Source organism: Rattus norvegicus, chromosome 2 (genome assembly GCF_036323735.1).
Source record: "Rattus norvegicus strain BN/NHsdMcwi chromosome 2, GRCr8, whole genome shotgun sequence".
Classification (NCBI taxonomy): domain Eukaryota; kingdom Metazoa; phylum Chordata; class Mammalia; order Rodentia; family Muridae; genus Rattus; species Rattus norvegicus.
The window spans coordinates 121,372,671-121,395,241 of NC_086020.1; the positions used below are offsets into that span (position 1 = coordinate 121,372,671).

A 22,571-nucleotide genomic window follows, 5' to 3' on the forward strand; every position below is an offset into this window, starting at 1 on the left:
TGATATGGCTGGTTGGATCTGGAGCAAGTTGGAAACACGAGATTGATTTACTAACCTGCAAAGACATAATGTCAGAGTAAAGCTCGAGGTGCAAAGCCCCTTTGACTGTGCTGCCAGCTCTCTCGCATACCTCAAAAGTAACTTCTGTAACTGAGATCTTAGCGCATGCCTTTCCAAAATATTTTTTATCTAAGTGTTAATTAATATTTAAAACAAATTCTTTGCAAGTATGGAAAGGAAAGAGGTAAAGTTTTAACAAAGATGATGAATAAGAGGGCTGGAGAGATGGCTCAGTGGTTAAAAGCACCCGACTACTCTTCCAGAGGTCCTGAGTTCAATTCGCAGCAACCACATGGTGGCTCACAACCATCTGTAAAGAGATCGGATGCCCTCTTCTGGTGTATCTGAAGACAGCTACAGTGTACTTATATATAATAAATGAATAAATCTTTAAAAAAAAAAGATGATGAATAAGAATATAGAAAGAGCCAGTCACAGTGGCACAGCACTTGGAAGACAGAGGCAGGAGATCTCTGTGAGTTCAAGACCAGCCTTGTCTACATGGTGAGTTCCAAGACTATGTAGAAAGATCAGTCTCATAAAACAAAATATAGAAAGAAAAATAAACTATACAATATGGAAAAGTAGGACAAAGGTGCAAGTCCCTTAAAATCCAACTACTCAGCCATCTACATCACTCTACATTTGTATGGCTATGTTCATGCACAAGCTGGAACGCATGCAGCTCTCCATGGATGTGGCTCAGCTACATCAGACAGCTTTGCTTCACTTCTGACAGTCAACTCTCTCTCTCACTGCTCCTCCTGCTGCTGCTATCTCCTTCCCATTTTTGTCCCATTCATGCTTCTCCTTCATTGAATGCCCTCTGGCATCCCATGGCATAGTTCTTTCCTTAGCTTTCTTCTTATTGTTATACAACTGTGGTGTGTGTGTGTGTGTGTGTGTGTGTGTGTGTGTGTGTGTGTGTGTGTGTGTGTGTGTGTGTTTTGTACTGCATTTGATGTTTTTCTTGAATCTCTTCCATGCCAAAAGGCATTCTAATAATTTGAAGAACTGTCCCCCAAAGGTTCTTGCGCTGGTGCCTTTTGGGAAGGGACTGGGCGATGGTTTGAATAGGAATGACCCCCACAGACTCATGTACTTTAATGCTTGGCCCATCGCCAGTAGCACAATTAGAAGTTTGAGTAGGTGTAGTTTTGTTGGAGAAAATTTGTCATTGTGGGAGCAGGCTTTGCTGTGTCATATGCTCAAGCACACGCAGTCTCCTGTTCCCTGTGGATCAGGATGTAGAGCTCTCAGCTCCTTCTCCAGCATCGTGCCTTCCTGTACACTGCCATGCTTCCCACCATGGTGATAATGGACAAAAACCTCTGAAACTGTAAGACGGCCACAGTTAAATGTTTTCCTTTGTAAGACTTGCTGTGTACTTCTCTTCACAGCAATGAAACCCTAAGACAGACCGGATCCTCAGAATTCTGACTAATCAACAGGACTGATCCCTGGAAGGACTCCTAATTTGACAGAATTACTGGCAAACGGTGGGAACACTGTAGGTGGCACCTCAGAACTGGAAGCAGCAGTCCAGGCATGGGTGTGTCTTTGGGGACAGCTGTCTCGGAGGCAGTTCTGTTGGTCACTATGCTCTCTGGCCAGTGAGGTAAGCTTCTATAATCTATCATAACATGCCTTTCTCTACATGGAAGCCTTTGAAACTGTCAACCAGAATATACCCTTGCTTTTAAAACTGCTCCTTTCAGACACCTAGTTGTGGTAATGAGAAACTAACCAGCAGAGACAGATCAACTTATCCATTCTAACAGCTGCCAACATCCACTGATTCAGTACCAAATCACCAATTCACATGGTCTGTGAATTGTTTCTTGGGTGTTCCCAGCTAATATCCACTTATCAGTGAGTGCATACTATGTGTGGGGTTTTTTTTTTTTTTGTTTGTTTGTTTTGTTTTGTTTTTTGTGATTGAGTTACCTCACTCAGGATGATATTTTCTAGTTCATTCCATTTGCCTATGAATTTCATGAAGTCATTGTTTTTGACATCTGAGTAGTACTCTATTGTGTAAATGTACCACATTTTCTGTATCCATTCTTCTGTTGAAGGACAACTGGGTTCTTTCCAGCTTCTGGCTATTATAAATAAGGCTGCTATGAACATAGTGGAGCACGTGTCTTTTTTATATGTTGGGGCATCTTTTGGATATATGCCCAAGAGAGGTATAGCTGGGTCCTCAGGTAGTTCAATGTCCAATTTTCTGAGGAACCTCCAGACTGATTTCCAGAGTGGCTGTGCCAGTCTGCAATCTCACCAACAATGGAGGAGTGTTCCTCTTTTTCCACATCCTTGCCAGCATCTGTTGTCACCTGAGTTTTTTTTTTTTTCTTAGCAATTCTGACTGGTGTGAGGTGGAATCTCAGGGTTGTTTTGATTTGCATTTCCATGATGACTAAGGATGTTGAACATTTCTTTAGGTGCTTCTCAGCCATTCGATATTCCTCAGCGAGAATTCTTTGTTTAGCTCTGAACCCCATTATTTAATAGGGTTATTTGGTTCTCTGGAGTCTAATTTCTTGAGTTCTTTGTATATATATATATATTAGTCCTCTGTCAGATGTAGAATTGGTTAAGATCTTTTCCTAATCTGTTGGTTGCTGTTTTGTCCTAATGACAGCATCCTTTGCCTTACAGAAGCTTTGCAATTTTATGAGATCCCATTTGTTGATTCTTGATCTTAGAGCATAAGACATTGGTGTTCAGTTCAGGAAATTTTCCTCAGTGCCCATGTATTGGAGGCTCTTCCCACTTTTTCTTCTATTAGTTTGAGTGTATCTGGTTTGATGTAGAGATCTTGATCCACTTGGACTTAAGCTTTATAAAGGGTGATAAGAATGGGTCCATTTGTATTCTTCTACATACTGAACTCGAGGTCAATCAGCACCATTTGTTGAAAATGCTGTCTTTTTTCCATTGGATGGTTTTAGCTCCTTCATTAAAGATCAAGTGACTACAGGTGTGTGGTTTCATTTCTGGGTCTTCAATTCTATTCCATTGATCTACCTGCCTGTCTCTGTACCAATACCATACAGTTTTTATGACTATTGCTCTGTAATACAGCTTGAGGACAGAGATGGTGATTTCACAAGAAGTTCTCTTATTGTTAAGAATAGTTTTCACTATCCTGGGTTTTTAGTTACTCCAAGTGAATTTGCAAATTGCTCTTTCTAACTCTATGAAGAATTGAGTTGGAATTTTGATAGGGATCTCATTGAATCTGTAGATTGCTTTTGGCAAGACAGCCATTTTACTATATTAATCCTGCCAATCCATGAGCATGGGAGACCTTTCCATCTTCTGAGATCTTCAATTTCTTTCTTCAGAGACTTGAAGTTCTTGTCATACAGATCTTTCACTTGCTTGGTTAGAGTCACCCCAAGGTATTTTACATTATTTGTGACTATTGTGAAGGGTGTCAATTTTCTAACTTCTTTCTCAGCCTGTTTATTCTTTGAGTAGAGGAAGGCTACTGATTTGAGTTAGGCTTATATCCAGCCACTTTGCTGAAGTTTTTTTATCAGCTGTAGGAGTACTCTGGTGGAATTTTTGGGATCACTTAAATATATTATCATATCAACTGCAAATAGCGATATTTTGACTTCTTCCTTTCCAATTTGTATCCCTTTGACCTCCTTTTGTTGCCTAATTGCTCTGGCTAGGACTTCAAGTAGTATATTGAATGGGTAGAGAGAGAGTAGGCAGCCATGTTTAGTCCCTGATTTTAGTGGGATTGCTTCAAGTTTCTCTCTATTTAGTTTAATGTTAACTACTGGTTTGCTGTATATTGCTTTTACTATATTTAGGTATGGGCCTTGCATTCCTGGTCTTTCTAAGACTTTTATCAAAGGGTGTTGACTTTTGTCAAATACTTTCTCAGCAACTAATAAGATGATCGTGTGGTTTTTTTTCCCTTTGAGTTTGTTTATATAGTGGATTATATTGGTGGATTTCTGTATATTAAACCATCCCTGCACCTCTGGAATGAAGCCTACTTGATCATTGTGAATGATAGTGTGATGTGTTTTTGGATTTGGTTTGCAAGAATTTTATTGAGTATTTTTGCATTGATATTCATAAGGGAAATTGGTCTGAAGTTCTCTTTCTTTGCAGAGTCTTTGTGTGGTTTAGGTATAAGTGTAATTGTGATTTTAAAGAACAAATTTAGTAATGTTCCTTCTGTTTCTATTTTGTAGAATAGTTTGAAGAGTATTGGTATTTATTAGGCAGGTCTTCTTTGAAGTTCTGATAGAATTCTGCACTAAACCAATCTGGTCCTGAGCTTTTTTTGGTTGGGAGACCTTTAATGACTACTTCTATTTCTTTAGGAGTTATGAGATTGTTTATGGTTTATCTGATCCAGATTTAACTTTGGTTCCCGCTATCTGTCTAGAAAATTTCATCCAGATTTTCCAATTTGGTTGAGTATAGGCTTTTGTAGTAGGATCTGATGATTTTTTAAATTTCCTCACTTTCTATTGTTATGTCTCCCTTTTCATTTCTGATTTTGTTAATTTGGATACTCTCTCTGTGCATCTGGTTAGTCTGGCTGAGGGTTAATCTATCTTGTTGATTTTCTCAAAGATCCAGCTCCTGGTTTTGTTGATTCTTTGTATAGTTTTTTGTTTCTACTTGGTTGATTTCAGCCCTGAGTTTGATTATTTCCTGACATCTACTTCTCTTGGGTGTATTTGATTCTTTTTGTTCTAGAGTGCTGTTAAGCTATTAGTATATGCTCTCTCCAGTTTCTTTTTTGGAGGCACTAAGAGCTATGAGTTTTCTTCTTAGCACTGCTTTGTGTCCCATAAGTTTGGGTATGGGTATGTTGTGCCTTTATTTTCATTAAATTCTAAGAGGTCTTTAATTTCTTTCTTTCTTTCTTCCTTAACCAAGTTATCATTGAGTAAAGCATTGTCCAGCTTTCATGTGTATGGGCTTTCTGTTGTTTTTGATGTTATTGAAGACCAAGCTTAGTCCATGGTAATCTGATAGGATGCATGGGATTATTTCTATCATCTTGTATCTATTGAGGCCTGTTTTGTGACTAGTTATATGGTCAATTATGAAGAAGGTAACATGAAGTGCTGAGAAGAATGTATATCCTTTTGTTTTAGGATAGAATGTTCTACAGATATCTGTTAAATCCATTTGGTTCATAACTTCTGTTAGTTTCACTGTGTCTCTATTTAGTTCCTGTTTCCATGATCTGTCAATTGATGAAACTGGGGTGTTGAAGTCTCCCATTATTATTGTGTGAGGTGTAATGTGTGCTTTGAGCTTTAGTAAAGTTTCTTTTATGAATGTGGGTGCCCTTGCATTTGGAGCATAGATATTTAGGATTGAGAGTTCATCTTGGGGATTTTTCCTTTGATGAGTATGAAGTGCCCTTCCTTATCTTTTTTGATAACTTTTGGTTGAAAATTGATTTTATTTGATATTAGAATGGCTACTCCAACTTATTTCTTGGGACCATTTTCTTCAAATTTTTTTCTAGGCTTTTACTCTGAGGTAGTGTCTGTCTTTGTCACTGAGGTATGTTTCCTGTATGCAGTCAAATGCTGGGTCCTGTTTACTTATCTAGTCCGTTAGTCTGTGTCATTTTACTGGGGAATTGAGTCCATTGATGTGAAGAGATGTTAAGGAATAGTGATTGTTGTTTCCTGTTATTTTTGTTGTTAGAGGTAGAATTATGTTTGTGTGTCTCTCTTCTTTTGGTTTTGTTGAAAGAAGATTACTTTCTTGCCTTTCCTAGGGTGTAGTAGTTTCCCTCCTTGTGTTGGAGTTTTCCATCTATTATCCTTTGTAGGGCTGGATTTGTGGAAAGGTAATGTGTAAATTTGGTTTTGTCATGGAATATCTTGTTTTTTCCATCTATGTTAATTGAGTGTTTTGCTGAATATAGTAGCCTGGGCTGGCATTTGTGTTCTCTTAGGGTCTGTATGACATCTGTCCAGGATCTTCTAGCTTTCATAGTCTCTGTTAAGAAGTCTTGTGTAATTCTGATAGGTTTGTCTTTATATGTTACTTTAACTTTTCTCCTTACTGCTTTTAATATTCTTTGTTTTGTGCATTTGGTGTTTGACTATTATGTGCTGGAAGGACTTTTTTTTTTTCTTTCTGGTTCAATCTATTTGGAATTCTGTAGGCTTCTTGTATGTTCATGGGCATCTCCTTCCTTAGGTTAGAGAAGTTTTCTTCTATAATTTTGATGAAGATATTTATTGGCCCTTTGAGTTGGGAATCTCTGCTCTCTTCTATACCTTAGGTTTGATCTTCTCATCGTGTTCTGGGTTTCCTGGATGTTTTGGGTTAGGAGCTTTTTGTGTTTTACATTTTCTTTGATGTTGTATCAGTGTTTTCTATGGTATCTTCTGCCCCGAGAGTCTCTCTTCTATGTCTTGTATTCTGTTGGTCATGCTTCCATCTATGACTCCTGATCTCTTTCCTAGATGTTCTATCTCCAGGTTTGTCTCTCTTTGTGATTTCTTTATTGTTTCTATTTTCATTTTTAGATTCTGGATGGTTTTGTTCAATTCCTTCACCTGTTTGGTTGTGTTTTCCTGTAATTCTCTAAGGGATTTTTGTGTTTCCTCTTTAAAGGCGTCTACCTGTTTACCTTTGTTCTCCTGTATTTCTTTAAGGGAGGTATTTATGTCCTTCCTAAAGTCCTCTATCATCATCATGAGAAGTGATTTTAAATTCAAATATTGCTTTTCTGGTGTGTTGGGTTATCCAGCACTTGCAGTGGTGGGAGAACTGGGTTCTGATGATGCCAAGTAGTCTTGCTTTCTCTTGCTTAGGTTCTTGCGCTTGCCTATTGCCATCTGGTTATCTCTGATGTTAGTTGGTCTTGCTCTTTCTGACTGGAGGCCTGTGGGCCTATGAGCCTGTGATCTTAGGAGTGAGAGCACCCCTGGGAGACCAGCTCTCTCTGGGCAGGTTTTGGGTCCCAAGAGCTGTGGGACAGCCTTATCTCTGGGTGCAGATGGAGACTGGAAGGCCTGCCTCTCTTTCCTAAGCACTAGAATAAAGGTGTCACTAGGCCTAGGATAAAGGTAATAAACAACTAGAATTTAATCAGCAAAATCTAAACAGCAGGGAAATACAATGACTACACAATTTCAATAATTCTGTTACATTTAAACCATGAATAGATACACATATAAAAGTGAATCAGTGGAATTTAAACATTATACTTGATAATAATAATTGTCCAATTTTGATTGAAAATAGTATTATATATTTCTTGAAAAGAGCACTCATCTTTAAAACATGCCAAAATATTTACAAATAAAATATAAATGCACTGCATTTGCTTCCGAACAATTTTAGGTGGCAAGTAACATACAACGAGATTGCTATGGAGTGAGTAATTGCCACTCCTCACAGGCCTGGGCTTTCCAGAATACAGAACCAGCAAAGCCAGACATGGCACACATTTGTAATCCCAGCAGTCTGGAGACTAACTGCCAAAGTTCAAATCCAGCCTGGGCTACAAAGTCAGACCAAACTTAGTCCCACTTCCTGTCCCCTGCTAAAAGGAAAGAAATGTAGAAAACAAAGTTCCCGCTGGAGGGAACTTCCATTGCACTGATTCTAGAGAAGGTTACTGACTGAGCACTGACTACAGGTGCAGCACCCCAGAAACTAAAACCCCACTGAGCATTCCGAAGACGTCACTTCCAACAGATTCACTTCACAGAGAATTGCAGTGCAGCAGAATGCGGTCATATGCAAGACACACCGAAGGAAAAGGAAGTTCAAACATTCAGAAGTAAAGCAGTGAGGCTGGAGAGGTGGGTGAGCTCATGGTGCGTGCACACACGCACACGCACACATAAATACAGTTATAACCCAAACGTGTAAGACTTGTACTTGAGCATCAAAAACAAAAATAAAGAAAGAAAGGCCATTTCTAGCAGTTTTACCTTGAGCTCCAGCCTGGTGGTGTTTGCCTGGCACCGATAAGTGGCGAGAAGGAAGTTGTCGTTTGACTGGAAGAGTTTAAAGTTAAGAAACAACAAGTCACCATCAGTAATAGTTTTCTACTTTCTTGAATAATGCTCACTTTAAAAAAGGATTAGGAGCAACAAGAAGCCAGTGAGGCGAGCCATGCACTGAAAGTGGTAGCTAGGTGGGGATGACCATTTGTCTTCCTGCTTTTTAAAATAGTTCAAATTCCCAAAATTTCTAAAGAAGCCACCATCCAGGAAACAAGGTTTAAATTAGCATAAAATAACCTTTCGAATCCTTCCACGGTGATGTAAATACACTGGTATTTGCTTTTTAAGACGGTGCTATGCATCCATCCTAGATTGGCATAGCTCTGTAGCCAAGCAAACGTCAGGACTTCCAGAGGGGTGAGCTCACAGGTGCAAACCGCATGCCAGCTTCATCCCACTCACCACATACAGTCCTTACTCTATCAGAGCAAATCCAGAAAAAAAATATTTACTATACTTGTTATTTCACTGGGGAGGGGTGAGACATGGTAACTGCTAGCCAAGGATGACCTTGAGCTCCTGCCACCTCCAAGTGCTGGGATGACAGGCGTGAGCCACCATGACCGTTCATTGGATTTGTTTTCGCATAAGCAGGTTCTTTATGTTTACTCACAAACAACATATGACAAACCTTCTATCAATGACACGAGTGACCTAAAGTGTTTACTATGAGGTTATATTTAAAATAAACTCATCTGCTGGGTGTGGTAGTGCATACCTTTAATCCCAGCACTTGGGAGGCAGAGGCAGATAGACGGCTGTGTTTGAGGCTAGCCAGGGCTATATAGAAGGTTTCAGCTAAGCCATGTTAATCACTGAGATTCTGCCCCAACACTAAATAAATGAGCAAAATAAGCCCTTCATACTTCATGCAGTCTTCAACTATTTCTTAATCTGTGCTTTAAATTTCTTATTTCCTTTGGTAGTTCTGAAATCATATCCAGGCCCTCGAACGTGCTGGGCAAGCATTCTACCACCAAGTACGTCCTCATCTGTGTTACTGCCTTTAAAAATATGCACAGAACCAGCCACCTATCAGATCCAGTTACCACCTCCTCTCAGGGCACCTTCTGGTGTGTCTAATATGGGTTTTCTCTTGTCTCCTAAGTTCTCTTCAGGATTCGTATCCTGCTCTGAAACTGCTTTCTGCCAGTATGGACGAGAAGGAAGTGGTACAGCAAACACACACCAACACTAGCATCGTCTAATTTCAGGTGTTTCTCAGAGACTGACAGCTCAACAAAAGCCCACTGCATGACAGCTTTCTGTCAGTATCTGAGAAGCCCCAGAATGTACCAGAAAGAACAGGGGAAGGGACAGATATGTGCTAATGTGTGGAAGTACAAAACCATAGTGTTTTCAGAAAAAGCTTGGAAGGACTTCTTTGGCATGACATGACTGTACATGGAAGGAGAAGTAGCAGCTGCTGAGAGGTAAGTTGGGACATAATTAAGAGCTGAAAGAGAGAAACTTCTATGCACGATCAAGATCTAGACTTACATCCAACAGGAAACAGGGTCCTTTAAAACATTTTGAGAAATGATTCAGTGACATTTGAGCTTTACAAAGACCCCTCTGGTGGCAGCACACAGCAGTCTTGAGGTGAGTGGCAAGATTGGAGGCAGGGAAGCTAAAGGACACAGGCAGGTTCTAAGAGCACAGCCTGCAGGAAAAGGATGCAAGCAGCCGCTTCATACCCTGACAGCGCTCACACACTTCAGTCAACGGTGTGGCCCCAACCAAGACACGGAGGGTTTTTGTTTGTTGTTAACTTACCTCTGTGTCACAGCTGCTAAAGCTCACAACAGCAGAATTCTTATCCACATCGAGTAGGTCTATTGGAACATCACTCTAGAGCAAATATTTAAAAACAGAAAGGTTCAGACAGAAAACCTAAAAGGATCCACAGAACGGTTACTCTAAGGATTCTCCCTAGTTATAGTTCATATGTGCCTTCAATGTGAGACTCGGAACACCTTTAACTCATTTACCTTCCTCCTTCCCAGTTGGGTGTTGGTGTTTAAGCTCTCACCATGTACTGCTAGCTAGTGTAGAACTCTATACACAGACCAGGATGACCTCAAGCTCACACCAATCTGCCCACCTCTGCCTTCCCATTTCAGGGATTAAAGTCAGGCTTCACTCCCAGCTTCTCCAGTTGTTCTTTGAAAAAGGGTCTCACCGGGGAGTCTGGCCTTAAAACTTGGGGTCCTCCTTACACTTCTGAGTGTTGTGCACCACCATGCCTAGCTAATCGTTTACTTTTCTAGAAAGTAAGTTCGTAAGGAATAAATTTTATTTTATAATCATGGACTCTTAAATATTGTTATCAGAAATCATAGAGCACTCTCTCCTGTCTCCTTAAAGAATAATATTCCTGTTTTTGTCAGTGAAAAGAGGTTACCCTGAGCTTTAGTCATGGAGCCATCTGAATGTATATGTGGTATGTGGGTATATGAAGGGGTGCGTGTTCATGCATGTGTAGGTGTCTTTCCTGGTCATTTTCCACCCTGTGCTTGATTGAGGCCAGGTCTCACTTGCAGCAGTCCCTCTGTCTCAGCCCTGCGAGTGCTGTGATTATAGGCTAAGCCACGGCACCTAGCAGATACTGGAGTTTTCTCAGCACGTCATGGATAAGATTCTGCTGGCCGTAGTGGCACATGCCTTTAATCCTAGCACTTGGGAAGCACAGACAGTCTGGTCTACAGAATGAGTTCCAGGACAGTCAGAAACACTGACAGAGAAACACAGACAGAGAAACACTGTCTCAAACAAACAAACAAATCAAACCAAACTACAACAAGATTTTCCTAGAAGGTGGCCAAAGAAAGAAATCCTGTAGTCCTTTCTACTCCTCCTAGACACTGAGGCTCACCCATCTTTTGGTTATAGGATAAATAAAAGGTAAAGATGTAAGTCAACCTATAGGTAAACTGACTACCTAACAGAAGACTTGTAAACATTTAAAATTACTGTCTAGAATTAAAAATGTTTATTAATAAGTGTGTGCAACTGGTTTGCCAAAAAGCCAGATCTAGCCTAATATTAAGAAACAAGGCATTGTGCTCACCTGTATTAAGACATTATCTATTGCAGTCCGCACCTCTAACACAAGGCTGTAGCTAGCATCATCTTTATTCAATGTGAACTTGTCGTTTATACTGAATGAAGGGACTGTTGACTTTGCTTGGCTCGACTGTGAAGACTGTTGGTAATTTTCTCTCTCCTGAAGCACCTTCAACTGCAGATGTTCTAATTCAGTCCTACAGGAAAACACACAGTCTTATCTCCCACTGACATCTGAGACAAGGTTTACAGGCTAAGCTATCCCACACCAACAGGAACACTTTTGCTTCTATGACTGACCAAATGACTCCACATCATTTATCATTGACCCAAAAGCTAAAACATCCACTCAGTCCAATAACAGTGATGTCAACAGAGCTGCAGCAAGGCGGGCTGCAAATCACCAAGTCCAACTCATTACCATGGTGGCAGCCGCACACAGCACTGGTCAGAAGAGAAACTAATACAAGAACACACGAAAGACCTAATGACAAACAAGAGCATGAAGCCAGTTAAACCGACACTTTTCTATAGGTCATTAAGGTAGACACACAAAATAGGGAGGCGGTCACCAAATATTCACATGTTGGAAACGACACGGACGATGAACCAGTGGTGCCTCGGAGAGTCCATCAACTGCAGCAGCAGATTCTCTGAGTGCTGCCAAGGGGTGAAGCCACAGCTGGGCCAATGTGAAGGTAGCTAGCCCAAATTTAGGGGGAAAGGTCTGAGAAGGAGAGTGAATGGGATGTATGCAATAAACAAAGGAAAATATTGATTTATCCAGGAAATATTTCTAATCAGTATTACATATCTACCCCAGTGTTCCATGTGCTGAATGAACAAAAGAATAAAAATCTGTAACACGGCTTATAGTCTGTATGATTAGGAAAGGAGGGCCACATTATTACAAAAAGGTATTAGTGGGTTCTTGGAGAGATGGGCTCAGCTGTGAAGATCACTGGCCACTCTTGCAGAGGCCTCAAGTTCAATTTCCACATCCACACGGCAGCGCACTCTCACTCGAGTTTCAAGGGGTCTGATAGTCTCTTCTGGGTACTGCACTGAGGAACTAATTTACTATTATTATTAATAGTCACTAGCTCTACTTGCTGCTTTCTTAAAAGTATGTGTGTATCTCTCTTTGCCACCTGGCGGGTTCTTTTTTCCACTTTTTATCCCCCAGTTTAACCCATCACTAGATTGGAAAGTAAGAAGGATGGGGGGGGGGGGCAGAGACAGAGACAGAGAGTTCTTGAAACTAATTTCTTTCTTTTTGTTTCCTCCTGAGCATGACTACTAACAAATCATACACACACACACACACACACACACACACACACACACACACACACATACACACACTGACCAACAACCAACAACCAACAACCTGCCCCCCCAGGCCATAGCATTTATATATTCTCTGAAAAGCTCCCAGAATTCCAATGTCACACAGTTGCAGAAACCGTCTGCAGCTGGCAAAACCACACCTCTGCTAGAGCACGAGACAAGTCATACATAGTCAGCTGCTGCAGTCAGTCCAAAGCAACCCACATCCCTACACCTGGGATTAAAATGAAAGCAGCTTTTTATATAGCATTTCTGTGTTTTTTAAACCCCAAAATTGCAGAATTCTCACTACATATGTGTGTAGTGTAGATGTGTGTTCACATGTTACATGCATGTAAATGTATATGGGTGCATATGCATGTGTGTCATATGTGTGTAAAGGTCAGAAATTGGTGTAGGGTTTTATTGGTCAATATTTATTGAGGCAAGGTTTCTCACTGAACCTGGATTTGTAACTGCAGTTAGTCTAGCTAGCTGGTGCTTGCAAGCCTCTATCTCTGCCGCCTGAGTGCTGGGATTATAGCACACCTGCCCAGCTCTTTCCATTGGTTCTGGGCATCTGAACTCTGGACTTCATAGTTTCCTGGCAAGACTGAGCCATCTTCCTAATTCCTATTGCAGAAACTAGGATACCCCGAATGAATCAGGCATACTGGTTTGTATAATGATTTCCTAGTGGTCTTTATAAACAAGAACATGCTACTAGTAATTGTGGCATCTGTTGCTTTAAAAGTTCTTGTAGCCTTCAACTATGCCAAAAAAGATGAGCTCTCATTTCCCTAACAAGTTAGTAAGGGCTACAGGGTGCACAGTCAATAAAAGCTGTATCATCTTCCATTCCTTATTGTATGTGAGCATAGGATCAACTTTTCTGAGTTGAGTAAGCCATGAAAGTAACCTCAGAACTGAAGGGAGTCAGCAATGTTCAGGTCCAGCAGGAGGATTTTACAGATCAGAAGGGCTCGCAGGAACAGTCAGCATTAGAGTTAAAGAAGAACTCTAGTCACTGCTGTTCATTTGTTTGTAATGCTTTGGGAAAACAGAAGCAAAACACGAACTACCTACAGCCAGCAAAGGAAAACCGTGCAACTCTAGATCAGTAGGGCAGATTAATGCTCCAGATGGGCGTGCTTCAGCACACCTGGGATCCAGCACCAGAAACAAGCAGGCAGAAACAAGAGGGTCAGGAGTTCAAGGGCATCTTCAGCTACAGAATGAGTTAGGGAACACCCTGGCTTTGTGTGACAGTGTCCAACAAAACAAAAAACGAACGAATAATGAATAGGGAAGGTATATTTCAAACTCAAAATATAATCAACATGAATGGCTAATTTTCTCAAGTCTTTTATGAGAGGTATCATTCCTAAAATAAAGTAAGTGGTCCTATGATTAACAAGAAGAAACAAGGGCAAACATTGATGAGATGGAAACAGCAAAGAAAAGAACATTACCTTAAAGAAGCAATCTTATTCTGCATTTCCTGATTGAGTTTCAGTTCTTCTCCTGGCCCACTTTCCTTATGAGTGGGCTCTGTAGTCAGCCCTGTCACCCAGCCTGGAACGATGAAAAGCAGATGGGGCCCCTAATTGCACTCCCCTGTGCCCACCACCACTGACCTAAAAGCCCAGGGCTTCTTAAAAAACAAAACAAAAAATTCAAGCTGAAAAATATTTACACCATAAAGGAAGTACTCAAGCATGTCATGACACTGTTTTCCTTGAAGTGCTATAATCTTTCAATGCTTAAGAACTTCAGTTTTCAAGTATGGTATATGCCAATACATTCTAGCAAATTCAAACGCGGCTGACGAAGCAGATTGGCTGCTGCTAATTACTGTCATGGAAATTCGCACTGGTATGACTCCTGTGAGAACTTTCTAAACTTCAAAATTAAGTTTTTATATGAAATGCCTTAGGCCAAACATAGTCTTGATTTTAGTAAACATTTCCTCTTTAAATTGAACAATATAACTTAACTTTAAAGGTACTAGAGACAGACTAAGCTGTCTTCAAAATACTGTTCAAATTTTAGCTCCAACACATTTGAGGCAGTAAAGCCCCTGAGCTATGTCCCTAGCCATTTTCCTTATTTTTTTAAATACATTTATTTGGATAGGGAGTGAGGCCTGAAGGGTAATACTGCAGGGCACCTGTGTGAAAGAGGTCAGACAACATGCAGAACTGGTTCTCTTCCTCCCAGCATGGCATCGGAGGATGGAACTCAGGTGCCAGGCTTTGCAAGCACACGGAACATATACCAAATCAATCTCTCTCTTTCTCTTTCTCTCTCCCCTCCTCTCCCCGCCACACACAAATGTAATAAAGTTAGTCAAAAAACTGTATTAAACCCAGAATTTTCCACTACCATCACTTTACCTGAATACGTGGCCAGCACGATTTCGTCATAACCATCTTTCCCTACACAGCCACCCTGGACTGATGTGACACTTTCAGACAGCATCTAAAGCAAATGTAAAGTCCACTTAATTTAAAATTTCAAAGACATGTTAAAACAAGCCACAAAACCTTTCTTCTCGTCTCCAGATTCTCAACACATATTTAGTGTATGTTCATCATGTGCAGATACTGAGGAAAACCTGAGCAAATGCTAGAAAATTCCAGCATTTTTAAATGTAAGAAAGAAGATTCAAAATAATTAGTATATTTGTGATAAAACTATTTAAGAAAGAGAGGTTTGGTAAATTATATAAACGAAACAGCTTAGTCTAGTCTGTAAGTTTCTTTAGAAGATTTTTTCCTTTTCTCTAATGATAAAAATGTATGCTTTCACTGCATATTAAGTTAACATCTACAATTTTTATCACAACCTCATGGAAGTTGTACATAATATTTTTAAAATAAGGTTATAGCATTTAAAAAAAATCATATCCAGAGTTAGAGAGATGGCTCAGTAGTTAAGAACACTCCAGAGGTCCTGAGTTCAATTCCCAGCAACCACATGATGGCTCATAACCATCTACAGTGAGTTCTGATGCCCTCTTCTGCCATGCAGGCATACGTGCAGATAGAGTACTCGTATATATACATAAAATAAATAAACCTTAAACAAACAAATAGAAACATATACATTTGACTCTAAATATCAGCAAAAATTTATATACACAATCATTGACATTGAATAAGAAACATGAGTGAATGTAACATAACCGGATGTAAGAGAAATGTTACGCTGTCCCTTTTTCTTCTTGAACTTTTACTTTGAAGTGTGTGGGCATGCGCCTGTGTTCCAGTGTGAGTGTGGAGTCAGACAACCCGGAGGAGTTGTTCCTCCAGTCCCACCTTACATGGCTAAGGAAGCCGTCTGCCAGGTTTGTGCAGCACTTCTACCACTAAACCATCTGACCAGCCCTCCCTTTCTCTCCCACCACCTCTGTGTGTGTGTGTGTGTGTGTGTGTGTGTGTGTGTGTGTGTGTGTGTGTGTGTGTAAATCACAAGAGAGAGGAAGGCAGAACATCAACCTCATTGCACTGGAGTTAGGGACAGAGCGGTGGGTACTGCAGTTGTGGAGGGGTAGGGAAGGGCTGAGTAGGGAAAGTTGATTAGAGCACCAATATAGTTTACATGTCTGAAGTTCTGATATTCGGTTTAGTTTTACTTATTTTTGGAGTTCTGATAGTGAATCCTGACACAACTAGAAAGAGTGCGTGCCACTGTATAGAGCGACTGCAGGTGGCAATTACCAATCGTATGCTGCAAAGGCTGCAGGAAACCATTTTCAGCATTTCCACCCAAGACTGTTCAACATTATGCTCAGGGACCAGCAGGATGACTCAGTGGGTAAAGATGCCTACCGCTGAAACTGAAGCCTGAGTGTGATTCCAGGGATCCGGATGGTGGAAAGAGAGAACCCATAACTGAACGTTATCCTCTGCCTCCCATGTGTGCAGTGTGTGCGCTTACACACAACATGCACACAAATATGCCCCATAAACATTAATATATAAATAAGTGTAATTTAAAATACTTTAAGGGAAAATATTGATATCATATGATACCACCATTCATATAGTTTTTGTTTTTAATGTGTCAGAAAATAAAATTAATAAGAAATAGATAAAAATTCTATGTATGGAGAATGTCTGTCTATATTGACTCTATGCCTTAATTACATTTAAATCTTCTGAACTAGAATGACTTCACCTTGTCTTTCTTCTCTAAGAAAACAGGTCCTTAAGTGTCTAGATGCCAGTCTGTTATCAGGACGCACCTGCTGTCAGGTAGTTTCGATGGAATCCTAACAGTATGGCTTAAATGTCTACACCCTTATTACCGTAAAACATGTATGAAAACCATCGATGAAAAGCAAACATGTTTTCCCTATACTGTGTTGTTATAATTTAGAGATGCTAGAATAAAATATTTAATACCTAGTATGTTTTAAATTATATTTAAGAGAGAGAATGAAAAAGGAATTTATTCTTCAGCTTAAGGGCAATACTCCACCACTGAACAGGAGAACAGACCAGAGATTTTGGTAATGGCAACATTTTTACAAGTATTTATTTATTTGTCCTGGTGGTCAGACCTGGAGCCTTGGACACTTTAGGAAAGGGTTTATCAGTGAACAGTGTCCTGGCCCTTCTTCATTTCTGCTCTGGGGCAGAGTCTCAGTAAAGTTGATTACTCTTCCAGGCAGGCCTTGAATTCCTGATCCTTTTCCCTCAGGATCTGGTTGGGATTTAGAAGCCTCACCAGATTGGGATAGAAAAACAACATTGTGTTTTGTTTGTTTGTTTGTTTTTTTAATTGTACTATATTTTTAATTTAGAAAAATTCAAACTATCAACCATATCTACAGTAACTAACCAACAGTAAGTAAATAGTCTTTGTTTGTTTTGCTTCTGGTTTATAGTCTTAGGGGCTGAACCAGGACTTTATACACACCAGGCAAGTCCTCCACACCAAGCTACCACTCCAGGCCCCACACAAATCTTTCTAAATTAACTTACCTGATCAAATCGTAGCACGGGTTCATTTGCATTCTCAAAACTATACACTTCCACCATTCCATCATCTCTCCCAACAAGTAAATCTTTAACCCCATCACCCATGATATCAAAGCTGTCAAGACACAAGATACCTGTAGAAAGCGGGGGCGGGGTGAGTAATGAGAGCAGTGAGACAGGAAACTGATAGATGCAGGAGAGGGTAGACATATACTCACATAGTACCACACAGTCATCAAAACTTATTGTAAAAAGAACACCTTTGCATATAATTGGGTGTTTTTCTCTTTGCAAAGCTTCAAACAATTTACACAGCAGTGCACCCACACAGCAGTGCACCCGCACAGCAGTGCACCCGCACACGTTTACATCTCCCTTAGCTCTGACCCTCAGGAAGCCCCAGGCTCTTATGTGGCACCTTCCCGTGCACACGGGCACCTCACGCTCTTCCTCCCCCAGCACAGTTCTTTACTACTCTACTGCACTGTTTCAGCACTGCTCACTCTCTGGTTGTCCCCCATTTCCAGTAAATTACGCTACTCAGCACACAGACGAAACACTTCCAGCTCTATCCCTGACATCTTCTTTCCCCTCTCTTCTTTCTCCTTCCATAGTAAGGGTGAATCAGGATGCTGTAAACTAGAGTTACCAGGATGCTGGTAACTGTAACAACCTCCGAGTGCTCTCTGTTTCCAATGTGGATGTTTCTTCCCAAACCCATCCTCTATGCAAATCTATTTTGTTCTTTTTAGTGAAACTGACCACGTCACACCTTCCACATAAACTTCTCCCGGGACTGCCCACTGCACTCTAATTGGAGCCCCCGCCTCCAATGCTTCAAGGACCCACAGTCTGTCCCTGCTCCTGCGATTCTCCTCAGGCCGCACTGCTGCTCAGCCACACTGGTCTTTCGAGTGTCCTCCGATGACTCTAGCCCACCTCCGTCTCAAGAGCTTCGTGATTAGTTTTTCCTCCTCTTAGAATATTCTTTCCCCAAAACTTCTCAGCTCAAATTGCCTTTCCTACAGCACCTTCTTCCTCTGAGTCTAAGAGGAGCTGTGCCCACCATCCCTCCCTCACCATTCACTGTTACTGTGTTCTCTTCAGGTGACGGGGCAGTGAGCACGCACAGTCACCACCCATTCTCTCGCACAGGAAGTATTTGCTAAGGATAAATGAACAGATGAACAAACTCCCTGTACATATACAGAGCCGTTTCACTGGCTGCCAAGTTGGGCGTAAATCTTTGGAAATCTGTAAGGTCTTTAAAAACTTGGAATAGTTTCTAACCCACTACATTTCTTATGTCCTAGATTCCAATTAATTCTCTATCCCAGTTACAGTGGGGTTTAGTGTGGACTAAACGCTATTAACCTGTATGTCTATCCTAAACTAGAAGTAGCATTTCTTATTTTAAAAATCACATCTATAGTATAAGAGTTGCCATAACCAAATAGTAGGTAAGTCAGAGGTAAGCCTGCTGTCTGATATAACTAAATCAAACAGAATACACTGCACACGCTATTGCATTAGATGACTCTTGCCATTTCATAACCTGAACCGTGTGGAAGCCTACCTCCCCGCTTTTTGTCATTTCGAATTTCCCATTTGTGTATTGGTTTGGATGCTGTGATCTGAATAAGCCCAAGCCTTCCATCTGATGTGCCGAACAGAAGACCTTCCCCAGAGTCACCTAGATAAAATTAAAATGAACAAAAACATGCAAATACCTTTTAAAAACATTTTTTTTTCTGGAGCTGAGAACCGAACCCAGGGCCTTGCGCTTGCTAAGGCAAGAGCTCTACCACTGAGCTAAATCCCCAACCCCCTAAAAACATTTTAATGTAAAAATCTCATTTTTCAAATGCTACAATAAGGGAAATTTTTAAAGGGAAAATATTAGGTATATATGTATCAAAACATCATGATACCATTCATATGTAGTTTGTTTTTATGCATCAGAAAAATAAACTTATAAAAATAGAAAAAGATTCCATATATGCCAGAATGTTGACTTTATACCATTTAGTTACATTTACTTTTTCTGAACTAAAATGACTATCTAGCATTTCTTCCTTGTAAGAAAGCTGGTCCATAAGCATCTAAACTCGAGACTATTACTACTCCTCTGCTCTGAGGTCATTCCTATGGAATCCTAACAATGGCCTCCAGCTCTATGCTCTTAGTACAACAATGTCATCAAAGAGAACCAAACATGTTCCCCTGCACTGTGCAGTTATGGTTATAGGAATTAGAATGTCACATGGTGAAGCACATTCCCACAACTGATTTCAAGATGAGGAAGCCCAGTGATTTGTGAATCATAACTGAGCAGGAAGTGAGTGGACACTGCTACTGCACGGTAACAACTCCGTCTTGACTTCCCCTTTGCACGCATGGCTGGCTGTGACCATCGGGTGTGACTACCTCCGTCTCCATTATGCAGCGCTAAGACAGTGGGTGGACCAGGAACCTCGATTTCATACGTCACATCAGATCCCTGCAGGAAAACAAGAAATTTAAAAACTGAAAAACGGTCAAAAGAATAGGAGAAATGATTAGAAATATCTATATGTAAATATATAACTCATAAAAACATTTAAAATAAGAGTACTTTGAGAAAGTAGGTCATAAATACAAATGTGCTTGTCAATAATGTTGCATATATTAACACACTGGAAATGAAATATATACGTCAAGGAGAAAAATACATAATATATCCTCTACTTTCAATTGCTTTCATTTTTTAACTTTGACCTTTATCAGAAAAAGAAAACTCATATTACCAGATCCAAAGACCAAACAACTCAATGAGCTTCTGGACAGAGGAGTTCTTATTTCTAATATGTTGTTTATCTGCAGACTATAGACTTTCCAGGAACAAGTGTCATTTCTTGTCTTCTCTGATATAAACTGGAGTTTAACATAGAACACCTTCAAACATCTGAGCACCCCTAACTGCTCGTAAGAGAATTCTGGCTTTGCCCTTTGGGAGTCTCCAAACTCCCGTGGTAAAGAGGCAGACCCGTCTGCTGCTTAGATAAGAAACAGACTGGGGCCTTGCATTTGTTTTGTTTGTTTTAATTTTGCCACTTACATAACTCGGTGAATACACTATACTACTTAAAAGATTTTAATGTAGATTTAGCAAATGGAAAAAAGCATATGCATATCCTTCATTAATCATTTTAACATTTCTAGATATCTACAAGTAAAAAAGGAACACCTACAGTTGTAAAGAGGCAAGTTCAGAGGATGGTGTATTCTCAAAGGCAGGAAAGGAGAAATGAGCGCAGCAGAAGGAAAAGGCTCTGTTCCTCCTCTCACAGGCCCTTGGCGATTTATTCTTAGCAATAAGAATACAGACAGGCATGACAGCACACACCTTTGACCCCAGCACTTGGGAGGGAGAGACTTGTGGATTTCTCTGAGTCTGAGGCTATCCTGGTCTACAAACTTCTGGTCCATACAGAAACTACATGGTAATACCATGTCTAGAAAAAAATAAAATGATAAATAAATAAGTAAATAAATAATTAAGCAAATTAATAAATAAGAGAGAATACAGATAGCCTCTTATGAAACAGCAAAATCTAGAAATCAGCTAGGTAACTTCTGGCTAAATGCTTGGCCATTCCTGCTTTGTATATTTTGAAACAGGATCTCACACATTCCGGGCTGATCTCAAACGACTCCCTACAAAGGTAAGGGTGATGCTGACTTTCTGATTCTCCTGCCTGTGCCTCTGTATGCTGAGATTTCAGGGCTGTTCCGCAATATTGGGCTGTCACGCTAGGTTTCAAGCACATTGGGCAAATATTCTACCATTTATTTATGCAATGAGTTATTTACCGAATACTTTATTCCATATGTGTTAAATATGTTCAAATTATTTGTTACCTCCCCTTCTGCCCAGTTTTTCTTTTAGTTTTTGAGGACTAGAAAGATAATGAAGGGGCAAGTGGGGACAATAGGGACAGGGTGGACAGTGTGGGGACAGTGCAAGAACAGTGTGGACAGTGTGGGGACAGTGTAGACAGTGTGTGGACAGTGTGGACAGTATGGACAGTGGGGACAGTGTAGACAGTGTGTGGACAGTGGGGACAGTATGGACAGTGGGGACAATGTAGACAGTGTGTGGACAGTGTGGACAGTATGGACAGTGTAGACAGTGTAAGGACAGTGTGGACAGTGTGGAAACAGTGTGAGAACAAGTGTGGACAGTGTGGACAGTGTAGACAGTGTAGACAGGGTGTGGACAGTGTGGACAGTATGGACAGTGTAGATAGTGCAAGGACAGTGGAGACAGTGTGGAGACAGTGCGAAGACAGTGTGGACAGTAGGTATCCATATCAAAGTTCTCTATGTGTTGGTGGGAATTCTGAATTGGGGATGGGTGAGCAGAAAGTAGCCATTTCCCTCTCTATATATATATTCTAAAAATGTTCAAAAGATTTCAACACATTTGCCTGAAATAAGAAATTATCAAATGCAAAAATATTTTCTCACATTCACCTTTACATAGGGTACTTAAAGTAGAAAGCATTAAAGTAACCTTAAAGCATATGGCCCTCACGATGATTTACTGAATAATGAAGAGTTATAAAAATTCAAGGACATCACCTGTAAGACTCGGAGAACCCTGTCCTGGCAGGCCAACACCGGTGTCACACGGGATAACCTTTCCACAGGAAGGCAGATGACATCATTGATTTTGTCCCCAGAAAGGTAATAGTTTTGGTCTTTGCAGTCACAGTAGTGATTATAGATGTAGCTGGCACTGAGGAAGAGGTCGGAGCCAGATATATACCTGGTGACATGAGAGTAGTCATTTAGGACACTCATATTTTAAAGCACAAGCAGCTGACTTTTTTTTTTTTTTTTTTTTGCAGATGAAAACAGTTTACTTACATTTTATAAAGGTAACTGTTTTTCATTTCCCCCACTTAATGTCTATACCCTCCCCCTCTATAGACAGGTTCTTGAGTAGTTCCAGGCTGTCCTTAACCTCACTGGAATAACCATTACCCGCTGACTGTGGGATTATGGGTACAAACCCTGCAGCTCTGATCTTCAGTCATCTGATACAACACTTCTG

At 40.4% G+C, this 22,571-nt stretch overlaps 1 protein-coding gene across 1 annotated transcript in view; it reads right to left on the bottom strand.

Annotated features, from left to right (window-relative positions):
• Bbs7 (Bardet-Biedl syndrome 7) overlaps positions 1–22,571 on the bottom strand; it is a 39,590-nt gene that overhangs the window by 9,787 nt on the left and 7,232 nt on the right. Inside the window, exons 5-13 of the mRNA NM_001012180.1 lie at positions 22,097–22,283; positions 19,901–19,973; positions 19,050–19,166; positions 17,477–17,607; positions 14,882–14,966; positions 13,958–14,060; positions 11,161–11,353; positions 9,867–9,941; positions 8,016–8,081 (exon numbers count right to left, since the gene is read on the bottom strand). Of these exons, the coding sequence (NP_001012180.1) occupies positions 8,016–8,081; positions 9,867–9,941; positions 11,161–11,353; positions 13,958–14,060; positions 14,882–14,966; positions 17,477–17,607; positions 19,050–19,166; positions 19,901–19,973; positions 22,097–22,283 (1,030 nt within the window). The remainder of the gene's footprint in view (positions 1–8,015; positions 8,082–9,866; positions 9,942–11,160; positions 11,354–13,957; positions 14,061–14,881; positions 14,967–17,476; positions 17,608–19,049; positions 19,167–19,900; positions 19,974–22,096; positions 22,284–22,571) is intronic.